At 27.4% G+C, this 15252-nt stretch overlaps 2 protein-coding genes across 4 annotated transcripts; one reads left to right on the forward strand and one right to left on the reverse strand.

Moving 5' to 3' along the window:
• Positions 1-697: 697 nt before the first annotated feature.
• LOC107162759 (uncharacterized) lies at positions 698-7202 on the forward strand. The gene is made up of 2 exons (XM_015509776.2): positions 698-856; positions 4638-7202. Exons 1-2 carry the CDS (start codon positions 848-850, stop codon positions 6474-6476), a joined length of 1848 nt encoding a protein of 615 aa, XP_015365262.2. The 5' UTR covers positions 698-847; the 3' UTR covers positions 6477-7202.
• Positions 7203-8389: 1187 nt separating this feature from the next.
• Positions 8390-14350, reverse strand: LOC107162755 (Cytochrome P450 302a1, mitochondrial). Of its 3 annotated transcripts, XM_015509770.2 has the most exons (8): positions 14187-14350; positions 12177-12544; positions 11487-11668; positions 11186-11390; positions 10847-11000; positions 9903-10151; positions 9152-9358; positions 8390-9047 (listed from the first exon to the last, which is right to left on the reverse strand). In XM_015509770.2, exons 1-8 carry the CDS (start codon positions 14208-14210, stop codon positions 8928-8930), a joined length of 1509 nt encoding a protein of 502 aa, XP_015365256.1. In that variant the 5' UTR covers positions 14211-14350; the 3' UTR covers positions 8390-8927. The 3 variants fall into 3 exon arrangements, with proteins under 3 accessions (XP_015365256.1, XP_015365257.1, XP_089074954.1); XM_015509771.2 differs by lacking the exon at positions 8390-9047 and having other exon boundaries at positions 9198-9358; positions 9922-10151; XM_089218828.1 differs by lacking the exon at positions 8390-9047 and having other exon boundaries at positions 9232-9358; positions 9865-10151.
• Positions 14351-15252: the final 902 nt, after the last annotated feature.

A 15252-nucleotide genomic window follows, 5' to 3' on the forward strand; every position in this document is an offset into this window, starting at 1 on the left:
CTGGTTTTTTGTCTATGTCGATACATAATTTATGCAATTAATAATTTTAATCAAACAGAAATGTATACAGTGACAATTTGCCGTTAATATATTATAAACAAACTCGAGATCTTCAAATATCAAAATTATAGGTATGGATTATGGACGTAACTAGGAAAACTTATCAATCAACAAAAATAATCATTTTTGAAAACAATTTAAAATTTGTTTTTATACATATACGTCTTTTTTGGGTAGGATGAATTTTTAACATCTCTGATATTTATACTTATATGTTTTTGGTTATAACTATTTTTAATAACTAATAAGAAATCACGTTTTTATTAATTTATTTTATCTGCTTGGTATTTAAATCAGCCTGCAGAACCATTTTTAAAAATTGAGATTTATTTTATTTTATTATGATTTATTTAAAATATAACAAAATATGGCATCCCTATGTTAAAAAATGTTTAATGCAATGGAATAGATATGGGTAAAAATAGTTAATCAAATTATTTATGTAATATACATAAACGATACTCCAAAAATGTGAAAATTCCAAGTTTTGACATTCTTTTTATTTTATTTTTTAAGGCGTATCTTAAATAGTTGTCGATTAGAAAGGAAATTTAGTATATTATTTTCAAGATAAGCAACAGTCTGGTCAGTATGCGTTACAAACTGAAATTATATCATTTCATAGAAAATACAATTCAGATATACATATAGATATCGTTTTAATGATTTTAGGATGTGTTATCATTATTAACGCCAGAGGCATTCGAGTCGATACCTATACTATTAACTCAGTGTAGTGGTATGGTGGTTATTATAGTTCAGACAAGACTGTAAGCTGAACTCCGGAATGGTCATGGTAAGTTGTTCCATTCATGCAATAAATATTTTAATCGTCTTAAATCTAATAATACAAGGCTTAATAAATCATATAGTTATTATTTTAAATAATATAAATGAACTTTAAACTTTGTAGGAAATCATGAAAATATTTTAAAATATTTTAACTGTTTAAAATGTGCACGTAGGTACTTGGAAGCATAAATTGTGGGATTCATGTATTGTATTACTTTTTAGAAGGTTGGAAAAACCTATTCCTAAACTACCTTATTTAAAATATATATTTACTTTCCACACATTATTTAATAATTGTTGGCAAACTCTTTTTATATTTCTTAATTTTTAAAGAAAACATAATTAACTTAAATACGTACTCAGTACTTAGAAATTATATCCATTAGTTCGCAAACATTTTAATTTCTTATGTCCTTGGAATCTACATTTTTACTTGTAAGTTTTTGTCCTGTACAATCTGTTAAAAATATAAATATTTTTTTTTTTTTTTTTTTTTATTAATTAAAGGCTTCAAATACAAATGTTTATTAGCCTACAATGGTTAATATAAATATTATGTGGTGCATTACATAAGTACATTTGGTGTGTGTGAGAAAAAATACATGGTTCACAGAGTAAAGAAACCTCGCTTTGGAGGAATGTCGAGGATATTATATTAGAATTTAGATTAATAGTAATTTAATACATTTCGTTATTTTATTTAAAGTATTTAAAATAGTTAAAAAATTTTTATTTTAAAATTTTTTGATGAACTAAAATAAATTAAAAAATTTCTATAGGTACCTACATCCGCTTATTGTGTAGTTAGCTTTAAAGGTTTTTCATCTTAAATATTCATAAATCATAAAAATCATATACCTACATTGTAAATTTGTAAAATATAGTATTTTTTCATCTTAAATAGATTAAAATTAATGAATAGAATTTTGACTAAGTTCATTTTTAATTTTTCATATGTTTTTTCTAAACAACTAAACTAATAACTGAGTATAGAACAATAAATATACAGAATATCGAAAGTAATAAAATAAATACTCATTAATCATTCTACTTTAAGAAATATTTTTTACCGAATGTAATTATTTTAAATTAGTTTTCCGTATATACCTACATATTTAAAAAAAATATTAATGATTAATTACAATTTTATAGTAAATTTATATATATATTTTTTACTATTATATTTATTTGATTATATATTAATATAGTTGTATCTATCAAATAATGAATTGTAGATACCTTTCATGTTTCTTAGTCCTGATTTTTAATAACTAAAAGGGCTATTTTTTATAAGCTAAAATTTTTATTTGTGGATTGTTCGTTATTTTGCGATTTTGTTAAAATAATAAATGATGATTTTTTTTTAATATTTAATAGTTAATGTATGTACTTATCTGTTTAAACCTATCAAGTTGAATTTCTCAGTATTAATATATTCATATAATATATATATATTATATACCTATATGAACATTTGTACGTGATATTTTAGCATTAAAAACGAATCATGACTATTTTGAGTTTATAGTTTTGGAATTTGAGATATTAAGATAAAAAAAATAACCAAAAATCGCAGTAGGTAAAAATAGGTTATTTTTAGAGTTTTTATTGTACATTCGCACATTACGTAATAGCCATCATGATATATGATTAAGAAATATTTATACAATAATATTTTACAAATAATATTTAATTTGTATTTACCTTAAAACATAGAAAATAATCTGATAATTTATAGTTTTGAGACCCTATATAAGTCCCAAGATGTATTACTAAATTTTAATACATAATTATAAATTTTTTATTTGAAAATATTTTGATAGCAAATTATCAGTGTCTAATATGCAGACAATAATTATTTATATTGGAGAAACGTATTCAAACATAGACATATCATCAATGTCTATGACTTAATATGATTTTTAGGTACTTAAACAGTAATATAATATTATGTTCTACAAACTAGTTTAAAACTATTTTTTTTTTAAATCGCTATTGGCATTACGTACAAGCAGGTATAATATTATATTTTACATGAACATCTTTTTCCTTTTCCTCTTTTATTATATTATCGCTGATGTTCGACTTGGGTCAGGTACATTCGTCAGGTACCAATCAACCACCACTAACTAGACAAAATTGCAGGATATTCATCAGAAAAATAAATATTTTAGTTTTTTGTCGTAATTCAAAACATAGTAGAATATTATAAAAGAAATTTTAAATATTCCATCGTTACTTAATTAATAATTTTCTGTACTCAATAACATTTTTAAAATATTTAGATATAATTTAAGCGTTTCATAGGAATTTGTATTATTAAACAATATTATTTATTGGAAAAAGCTTGAAAAATCTACAAGAAACCACATATTAAACTTAATTATATAGTTCCAATGATTAAAAATACATAAGCACAAATTTTTTATAAGTTATTAAAGATATTTTAAGTTTAAATTTTGACAAAATCACAAACATTTATAAATTATTTTATACAGTTAAAAATGTATAAAATTTTAATTTTTGCAGCTAAGGCTTAAAATTTTATTATAGTGTTCTTCAAAACTAATTCTTACTCAAATCTAAAAATAAATAATCAACGTTTTTTAATAGACGTGTTAGGTTCACACTTTGGCAAAGTCAGATAATTAAATAAAAAATAAAAATGTCAACGAACATTATTTTGTGTTATTGAAAAATACTGTTTGAGGAGACTTGAATATTTTGCATATATCCATTATTATTTACTATATTTAACTATAATACAAAATTATATTTTCAACAATTTGAAAATGTAATATAAAGCCAATGATCATGCTATCGATGTTTCCTTCTTATTAATAATAATAATGATAAACAAAAAATGTAATATACAATATAAATATTTAAATACTAATATAGTTTATAATTTTAATGAATTATAAATAATATTTTGTCTAATTGTATATTTTGGAGAATTCGGTTGTGTATATTTATGTTTAATATTATGCTAAATTTGTAGAATTTTCCTTTTTAATAATTTAAATATATACAGCAGAATCTCGATTATCCGAACTAATTGGAACCACGCCTAATTCAGATATGCAAAAGTTCGGATATTGGAAATAGGAAATAAAAAAACATTACATTATTTGAAATCATCAAACGACATCTCCATTGCTGCTTTGTTGATTTAATTAAAATTATTTTAAGTCATATAAAATGTTATAAAATAAAATATAGAAAATTACTTATTATTTTATTTTTTAATAGTATATTACAATCTGTAAATTAGTTTTTTACAATAATAATAATATGAGCTATAATAAGTATGACATGAATTGCTTGATAAAAGGAGTAACTCAGCGGCTTCACTTTACTAGAAAATTATTTAAAATGTAAAAATATCGATATATATATATATTATATTTAATAATTTTTGACAAAAATTGTATATCATTATTTTATTATTTTAAATGTATTACCTATATACATTTTTGTTTTGGTTAAAAAGGGAATCGACTTATTTTAAATTTGATCGAAAAGTGAATCGGCCGAAAAGGGAAGGGTACGATTTTGGTCAAAAACAGACTCACCCCTAATTATAAGCTAAAAGCGAGAGTTATGATAAATTCAATAAACCGGACGTTCAAATACGCTAATTATAGTTCGGATAATAGAGGGTTCGTATAACAAAGATTCGGGTAATCAAGGTTCTACTGTACTTACTTTTAATTCAAGTTTTACGTATTATATTATGTTTATAAAATGTTATCTACTTATTTAATTTTTTATTGTTTTTTCAGGCGCCTAAATTGTTGTGGATAACAATTATTCATGTTTTATTGTGGAGCTTTACATTTTCTCTATCTGAGAGTATTGAATTAAATGAAGATGGTGGATTATTACTAAATAGACTACGCGATCGAGTACGGTACACGACACATATTTGTGATCGTTTGAAAAATTCACCGCCGGTGGTTAATCATAATAACTATGAATCTTTGTCTAATTCAGATAGAGATGATAGTTCTGAAAATGCTGGCTTAACTAAGGATTTGAGTGAATCATCAAATCCCGTAAAAAGACATGCTATCTTACGATGCTATAATCGTCCAGCACAGGAAAATAACGAATCTAACAAACCAGATTTAATAACAAGTGAGTGGCAAATGAAATCTACTCCTGTAGACAACGCGTATGGTAATTTATATGACCATCCAACGGTTGCAGGTCTACAAAAAATTGACATTAATTCACACAAAGTGATTGATCAAGAACCGTTATATCATACAGTACCACTTTTACAGAAAGGAAATCTTACTGAAAAAAAACCAAAACACTCAGTACTTCAGTTAAATTTACAAGATATGACCAAGAAAATCAAATCATTAATTTCTACACCACAACATAAGTTAGGTGAAATAATATCAGATAAATTAGTCGATGAAAGTCTATATAACAAATTAGCTCAGCCGTCACTGACTCACTCATTACCTCCCAAATTTACTAAGTATCCTGTAGTTAAGCCAGAAAGCGACAAACAGAGTAACCCGTTAAAACTGTCTCCAATTTTACCACAGATACCGAATAGCAATTTTTATGAGAAAGATTTTATAATTGAAAACAAACCATTCTTGTCCCTTCCATCAATTCAGGTTAACAAGCCGAAACCTGCAGACATATTGTATGACAGACATGTACCACCTATGGCGTATCGGCCAACACTTCCTCCATTAAAACATACTCCTGTCATCAAACCGACACATCCACTGAGTTTCGTACAAAAAGAATTTCCGATACCTACAACCAATGAACGGCCACAGGGTAATATTGGTTTGACATCCCAATATCCTAAAATAATCAAGAACGGCATTGCTGAACCAACGTCTCAACCAATCCTAATTGAAAAAAACGATTCAATATATTTTCCACATAAAAAACTAAAGGAATCGATTGATTTGTCACCACCTACACAATTTATAAAGACTTCTGATACGGAAATGATAAATAAACCGATTACAATTTTTGAAAAAAAAGTATCAATATATTTGCCATATAAAAAACAACAGGATTTAATTGATTTATCACCACCTAAACAATTTATAAAAACTCCTGATATAAAAACGGTACATAAACCGATTATAATCGAAAAAGAAGTTTCAACATCAGTACCAAAAGAACAAGAACAACCAATAAATTATTTTCCATTACAAGTTCCACAAGTTATACAGATTCCTGACAAAGAATCAATTTATCAGGAAACTTCAGGCCAAACAATAGCATCAACAAATGTACCATATGAACAATCAACAATTACTTATGAGCCTTTGAATAGTGGATCCACATCTCAGATAATACCAAGTGAAAATGAAGTTTCAATATCTAGTACGTATGGACAACAACAGCCAATAGTATATTTTTCGACACCTCCACAACTTCAACAAATTAAAATGCAAAACGAAATATCAACACCTTTACCATATAAACAACAAACAGTTGTTGAACCTCTAAAAATAGTCAAACCTTTTAACACTGAATTATTATCTAAAAAAAAAAATTCATTATATGATCAACAACAACCAATAACTTTGCCATCACCTCCTCCACTAACCAAGACGACTACTTCAGCTTATGACTATTAATTTATAATCAAATATTTACTATTGATTTATCACAATTTTTAAAGTATCAATATTTTTGATTCAAATCAACATGTCGATCAATTTGAACAAAGAAAAAGATGTTGATATTTATTATTTATATGAATTAGCTATATAAATCTCAATCAGTTATTATTAGTTTAGTCATCACTCATCACTTCCAAACCTAATCTAAATGTTTAACAATCAATTAAAATCAAAATTATTAAAAATTGTAATGTAAAATATATTTATAAATTTAAAATTTTGATCACGTTACAAGTTAAAATCTTTTATTATATAGCTTTTATATAAATTGTAATCAGTGGCGGTTTTGATAAAACATCAAGGGGGGAGCTATTTTCAATTTTTGTGCCCCCCACCCTCCATAATAGTTGCATATATAACTTACAGAACATAACAGTTGACTCAAAAAAATCCAAAGGGGGTGAGCGCCCCCTTCGCCCCCCCTAAAAACCACCACTGATTGTGATTTATGGTGCATTATAATATTTTAAATTTAAATTTATTTTATTTTACATTTTAATCATCTTTTATTATGTTTATTTCGTATACTACAAATTAATATTTGTGTAAAATAATTAAAAATTAAAAACGAAAAAGTTAAAAAAAATATGTCATATCTAATTCTTTATATTTTATTAAAAATATTATCTATTATTGTTTATTTATTTAAATATAAATACAGTTATTCATTAATGGCCGATACATTGTAGTTATTTATTTAATATTACTAATATCTATAATTTGTTACATTGCAAGATTGGATGGTTTTATTGTTAATATATTATTATTTATAAATTTGGGATAAATAGATGAGTTGTGTACATATTTATTATTAATAAAAGGTAATGTGTGTGTATGCGTGTAAGCGATTCATTGCTAAGTAGGTATATCGCACTCATGGTAATGCAATTTGGTGTATTATTTTGTGTTGAGTCGTGTCATTTTTTGGGTGCAAAATAATACCTTTTGTCATTTAGTGATCACCCGCAATCATGTTACAAAAAAAGTAAAGCGTCCGCAAATGTGTTTCACCCGTTTTTTACTTATTTAAATGATTGTTATTGGTCACATATTAAACTAATGGACACGATTACAATTTTTCAAGTGCATTGCCGTGCAGGATAAACTCGTCTGTAGTTCTGTTCAATGAAAACGAATTTTTGGATTCAAGATGACAATAGCATTGCATACCTTAATTGAAAACTACGATAATTTATTTATGAACAAATTATTATGAATCTATTCCTTGTTTTTAGGTGCATTGTGGCGGATTTCAGATGCTTAACTATTACCCTAGCATTTCTTAACCGCATCGTAGCGAATAAATATAGAATGGCAAATAATTTTGTGCTTATGAGTCAATAATAAATAAATATTTTATTTTATTTTAGAACGGCTAGTAGATAATAGTTAAATAAAAAAAAAATGTAAATAATGTCTACTCAAATAATTTTACTTGATAAATATAGTATATATAATATTGCATAGGCGAATCTACAGAGTGTGCCTAGTGTGCAAGGGCACACCCTGCGACTCGTATAAACTCGTATAAATCTGTCATAAAAATTGGTTTTATCTTGGGTAATGGGTAGTATAATGCACAAAAGTTCAGAATTGCTCTTGTATAGATACCTACACTATTATACACCTACGTCAATAACACTTATCTACGTTTAGATAATATTGCATTTTTAAATTTTTTTGTAAAAAATGTGTAATTTTAATTCAATACCTACATCTTAAAAAAAATGTAATATCATGATAGAAAGTTGATGATGATGTTTTTATTAAAATAAAAAATCTAATTTATAAGGATTAAGTTTAGAAAACCAAAAGTAATCATTAAAAGTGGTACTCATTATAGTAATATAATATAAATATATAATAACTTATTAATGTATTTATATAATTCATTTTATTAAAAAATTTTTCATTAGCTATATGCACATTTTTTAAAAACACTTTTCTAAATATTTGTTTTGAATTATATACTAAAATTAATCTCAGATGATCGAAAAGTGTATTTTCCATTTGTTGCATGACAATTAATAACTTCAGTTGCACATTACTATCTAGGCTCAAATTTAAGTCACCAAGAGCCAATACTTGAAACCTGTATGTGTACATTTCAACATTAAATTTAGATTTTGAATACGGTATGTTAGAAAATAAAAAAAAACTGAGATTAAGCTATAATCGGTTTCAAACCCTGTCAGAAGAGCTAAATTATTTTTTTACTGTATACATAGGTAAACAACAGGTTTTAATGTCAGTGTCCATAGACGCACGTTGTTGTAAAATACAATAATTTTCTTTTAAAACGTTTTCGAGCCACATCAAAATATCAAAATACATCTTCTATAATTTAAAATTCTCTTGGAAGGTAGGTTCTTGATTTATATTATAGTGAAGTAACTAAAATAAAAATTATGTTGCTTGGTCTCTGGTCTTGAATATTATAGAAATCGGCCCGTCTGGTTTGTTTATCAATAACGATTTACTATCCAACTTTGATCCCGCCCAAGTCATTTCAAAGTTTCTGACGATCTGAAACACGAACGATATATTTTGTACAGATGAGGTACCTACAATAACTATTGTTGATAAGGCTTTTATAATGCGCCTGTCTGTGATTCGTAAATATAACTTACTTTTATGAGCACGACCTGCAGGAATTGTTCAGACAAACGTCTCGCTATGCACGTCCTAGGTCCGTGGCCGAAAGGTAAAACCAAATATGGACTGACCGGCTCATATTTGGCACTGCCCTTTAGCCACCTCTCTGGCAAAAATTCATTGGGACGCCGGAAGTATTCTTCCAGACGGCAGCTCACCTGGTTTTGCGTGACGACAACCGTCTATAAATGTGAAAACAAAATTTTCAGTTTTTTATCACTTAATAAAAGCACCACCAATAATGGCTTAAATTTGGTTTTATTTCATATAATATAAAAAGGACATCACACACTAATTACAGTTCTTACGGAGTTGATCAATTTTAACAGGATATTACAAAAACAACTTAGCAAATAAATCATGCGCGTATACAAGGGTGGGGGGTTGATTTTCACGAATCTACATATTTTCTTGGTAGCTTTATCACATGTTTAGTAAGTACATGATACATTTCATAACGATTGTGATCAAATACAAACGTTTTTAAGTGCATATTGTGTGTATTTTTTCCAGAACATATTTTTAAATATTTGATGATTTTTTTAGTGCATAAAATTCCTTGCTCTTATATTGCAGTGCTATTGATCAAGTTCCTACAGTTTTCGTCCGAGTCCCGTATTAAAACATTTCTTGTTATTAGATGGACACCGATGACTGTGTAATGTGGTGACGTCCCAAATTATCATACTATATTTTATAAATTATAATATTGCTTTTCGCGTTTACTCCTGCCGGGACTCTATACCCCGAAAACACGCATTCTTCGGGCAGTATCCGGCCGACGCCTACTGATATTGGATTCATCCGGAACATCTCCTTGACAACCGCTTTAGCGTACACGGCCCGCTCCAACACCCCATCGGTGACCGGTGTATGGTTGTCCGGTAGCAGTGCCCGTGCTTCACCGAACATTTTTTCCTGAACTTTCGGGTTTGACGACAAATGATAAAGTCCGAAACAACAGGAATACGTCGCCTAGAACCGATAAACCTAAATCAGTACTCATTACTCACATAAATTTAGAACTGCATACATAATATTAAATACGCTCATAACCTATTAATAATAATAATGGTCGTATAAAACTCGTATTTCGCATTAATATAGTCTTAAAATAATTATGATGATTCAATGAAATTGACACAAAGTATAAAATTGTATATGATATAATTTTAACACTTTAAAAGCTGGATCGCAATATTATGGTTTGAAAATATTAAATGTTTATTATGATATTATTTTTCATATTGGATAAGGTGAATTTAATAATAATCATTTATCATATAAGGCTTGCATTAATACAAAACATAACAAGCACAGATTAAAAATAACGCTGTTATAAATGTATAAAAATAAATTTGTAATTCCCATTGTGGGCAAGTAAAATGAGACGTTATAAAAATCAATTAACAAAAGCATAAGTATATTAGATGGTTTTTACATTCGTTAGGGTCCGCCCATCTGCACTGCGATTTTTTCGCCGTAGATTCCAAATGGTTTTACAGTCGAGGTTTATACATTACTGTCTATGTTTTTAAATCGACTGAGCCATACTTTGTGGTATTTCGAACTCAACGGCGAAAATACCAAAGTGTGGCTGGGACCTTAATAACAATATTCTACAGGCGTAAGTAATTTTGAACAGTAATTTACTAATAATTTAATATTACCGTATCGATTCCAGCTAACAAAGTGTCAACAGTCATTCCAATTACGTCTTTGAAGTCCGTGTCGTTTGAGCTCAAGTATTCTCCCAACAATGATGTTTTGGAGTCTGTCGTTTTTATACTGTTTAATTTTTCATTTATAACTTTAAATGCTATTCTAAAAAAAAAAAAGATTACTCAAATATTTTTGATGATCAGAAAACATGTCGTTATTATCATATGTAACATTGACATTATTTATTACCAATGTTAAGAAAATAATTAAAATTGAAGATAAGTTAACGAAATATTATAATATAATATGTAAATCGATTGAGCTACTAAACTCGTTAAATGGCATACTTTTCAATGTGTTCGTGTCCTTTTTGTATACTTTTATACATGGGGGTATCAAACTTTCTCCATAGTTGTGGTCCATTATCAGTCTTCAATATCGCACTGTTTATGTCATGAGCCGCTTTGATCAGTTTCGAAGATTCCGAATCTGAGTTCCATTCTTCGTCTTTGAATTGCTGTAGTCGTTCGTCGAAGGCGACATAGTACGTCACTGTTGACAGTGTTTGAATTTCATTTCAATAAGAATAATACACAGTTCCGTTGATATATTTTACCATACATAATTTTGAGATAAATAAAAGCTTACATTCTAGAAAGAGCCTGGATAGTTCGGGGCCGAAATCGTTTCTCCGATCTACGCATTTTATCCTCCGATCTATAAATTCTCCAACTACTGTGTTGGTACTATCCACATACCGTTTGATGCATTGAACTTTACTCAAATGTTTTTGGAATGCCTTTCTAAGTCTCCACCAATCTGAGCCATTTCTGAAATACGTTTACGCAATGTTCATAATTTATAAGTTCTAGTTGAACGTTTTTAAATATTCGTATAGTATTAACTCCCGATACAAAAAATGTTATCATTTTCAATCACTGTTTGAAGACATATTGTGTACCTACATATTGTAAATAAGAAAATAGTTTGACCATACATCTCGATACAAGTAACAAGCGTATAACGAGTTCTGTTTTCAGATTTCATAATTTTCTTATGGTTTAATATACTATCGATTTAAAAATTTAAATATATCTTTCATAAATTCACTAAAAAATATGTTGCACCTCAAACTCGCAATAGACAACAAATTACGAGACATTAAACTTATTTTTTTTAATGTCATATCTCTTATGAGTAAAATAAAATAATATAATTCGATATTTATAATAATAGTAACTTATAATAACAGGTTGTTATGTAACAAATAAGTATTATTACTTACATTTAATTCCCAATTGCCATATAGATAATTAACCAAATAAATCATAGACTTACGTGGGCAAAAGTCCTCCAGTGTTGTACACATCAGGTTTACATAATCTGTATTTTTGTAATGCCAAATGACTGCGTCTTTCCGGGTACCTGCCTTCTTTTCGGTAAAGCGTCTCTATGTCTTCTGGTTTGAATATCCATACTATGGACACGCCGGGCACAATATCTTCTCGGACAACCGGCCCGTACTGACCGAATTTTGCCAACCCATTGTGATGTAACCGGTCAAATTTGTACTTACCGAATACAGGTAAGTATTGGTAAAGGGTACCGATCAAAGGCAGAGATATAGGTCCTGGGATTTCGCTAAATTCTTTTACAGCCGTCGTTTCCGTTGTCAAAAAACGTATTATTTGGAATGAAGTAGATTTCTAAAAAAATATAAACATAGGTACATTATATTTATCACTTTTTTTTTCTTTTGATACCTAAGAATTTATATTGCATAGTAAATAGGTATATAATTATTTTAATCTTATTCAGACAAATTGTTAAACGCATATTTTTAGGTAAAAGTTAAATCTACAGTGTCGAATGTAATAAAAATGTGTTGTATGTATTCGTCGATCCGATAAATTTGTCCGTTCAAATGATTTATCCATGTTTTGTTTACATTAGTAAATATTTTATATGTACATATTTTACCTATTTTTATTCTATCAATATTGCGATAAATAAAAATAATGTGATTATTGTGTATTAAAATCTATAAATTTTGACGCAATGTGTACGTGTAAACATATAAACGTGTCGACAAATAATATGTTTTAAAAACTTGTACGAAAATCTATTTTATATTTTAATTTTATCTCTCTCCTCAATTATTCCAATACTTAAAAACAACAAGTAGCAAAAATGAATTTTGACCTGCGGTTTCCAAGAATGAACAATGCATACCTCAAATTATTTATTCTGCATACGACAACAACGCTGAATGTCGATTACCGATGTCAGCGAAAACGTATCGTACTCAATCATATAAACATTATAAACGCATTTACGCGCTTTGTTATAATATTATTACGTCAAGGTGTGCAGTATGTTGCCTATGGTATCATTATAACTACCACCATTGATGTCATGTATTTGAAATTAATTAATTTTACACAAATGTTTTATATGAATTGTAGAAGAAAACACAATAATTAAAACGATAATACTAAGCACATTACCTGAAAAAAAAATATATATAATAGTAGATACATTAGGTCTGTTGGCCGTTGAACAACTTTGAACTAAGTATAAATAATTAATTTTAGTGTGAATAATGAGCCTATATGGTAAAATAGCCTATATGCTATCACCCAGCCAGTTTAATATCACTGGCACAACCGGTTAAATAACATAACTCGTTCAAGTTAGTATAATTAAATGTCATTAATAAATTTCAAATACTATTTTAGTGGAGCTCTTATAACTATAGGATGCATAATATTGAAACATTGATACTATTTATCTAATAACTTGCTTTGTTTAAAATGTATTCGTACCTATAATGTGCTACATCATAATATAAATTAATGATTATAATAATATTATGATATTTTTTTTTGTTATTATGATAATATATAATATTATATTATACTCCTATTATATGTAAGCATAAGATTGTGATGGGATAGAGAGTTCAACACTCTAGACTTGTATATAGTATTATACTTCTATAAATAAAGGTCATATTTAAAAAAATTGAGACTTAATACTGAAAAAACAGACATTATCAAAACAAAATAAAAATATAATTGATGATTTTAAATGCGGACTTTTATTGAGAGCTAGATAAATCTTTAAATAAAGAATTTCCACCAATAAACTAATGTTTTTCTATTCAATACCCCACAGATAAATATTTTCCTTATTACGGTTGACATTTATTGATTAGAATAGTTTAGACTTAGATGTACAAATAGACTTTAAAAAAATATTTTTTCGTTTACATATATGTCTTATTAAATCAAAAATTTGATATACATACTATAAAGTGTTAACATTTGTTATTCATTATATACTCACGCTGAAATGATTGACTGGTCTCATAATTGTATTTTAATGTTCCAGACTCCCGCACTTAACGCGTACCTAATACAGATAATTCTGAATTGTGGTTGCTCTAGCTAAATGGATAATACATTAAACATTTTTTTAATACCTAACAATGTAAAAATATTATTAACAGACTGAGTACCTAGGTGCGTCCGCCTCGAGAACTAACAACAGACTGACGACGAAATCAGAATACATTATAATACAATTATTATATGATGGCACACGCGCGAGTACAGTGCTGTCGTGATGCGCACGATAAAATAATCGTTTTACTTATAAATTATAATTATTGTTATAAGTTATTACAAATGATAATACGTTATTAGTAATAAAATTAAATAGGTAGAAAAAAGGTCCATTCAGAGAGTAATCTATCATATTTTCATATACAATATAAAATATATATTCATCGAACTACACAAAACGAGAAAAAATTCAACTGATGTATATGAGGAGGATTGACTCAATGTATAACAATTCTATCGAAATGTTTATAGACACAAAACAACATTTAAATATTTATATTTGTTATGTAATTTTTTGCCAGAAAGACCTGTGAAATTTGTAATCTATTTTATTTCGTATACAGTTTACAATACAAGTTTGGTTTCAATTAAAAATGGATTTCAAACAATAATTATTACATATAATACATAGCCGATAAAGATCTTACAAACTAGAAATAAATTTTGTTTAAACGGATGTTGTACCTGCATCCTGCATGTTTAGTCTCTGTTTTACATGTTATGATATTTAGTATAATATATATATATATTTTTTATTAAAAATATATTACAATCTGTTTACACATAAAACAATAAGTAACAATGATGAGTGATTTAAAGAAGACGTGTCACACATGAAGAGGAGACTGTCCAGTGACAGAACCTCAGAAAATTTAAGTTCGGGCTTTTAAATTTATTTTATTATTTTATTTTATTTATTTTTTTTTTTATTAGATTAGAAGGTCTCTAGTCCAATTTCTTTTTAACCTTCGAGGAATATTAAGAGGTAAAGTATAATATTATAGGTA

Source organism: Diuraphis noxia, unplaced genomic scaffold (assembly GCF_037042655.1).
Source record: "Diuraphis noxia isolate RWA-SAM2 unplaced genomic scaffold, SU_Dnox_SAM2 contig0002, whole genome shotgun sequence".
Classification (NCBI taxonomy): domain Eukaryota; kingdom Metazoa; phylum Arthropoda; class Insecta; order Hemiptera; family Aphididae; genus Diuraphis; species Diuraphis noxia.

Excerpts from the sequence above, each read along its gene's own strand:
- LOC107162755 (XM_015509770.2), bottom strand. The coding sequence starts at position 14,210 with ATGAGACCAGTCAATCATTTCAGC. Across the intron at positions 11,669-12,176 it reads ACTGGAGGACTTTTGCCCAC|AAATGGCTCAGATTGGTGGA; the intron begins GTAAGTCTATGA and ends AACGTATTTCAG. Across the intron at positions 11,391-11,486 it reads ATCCAGGCTCTTTCTAGAAT|TGACGTACTATGTCGCCTTC; the intron begins GTAAGCTTTTAT and ends CACTGTCAACAG.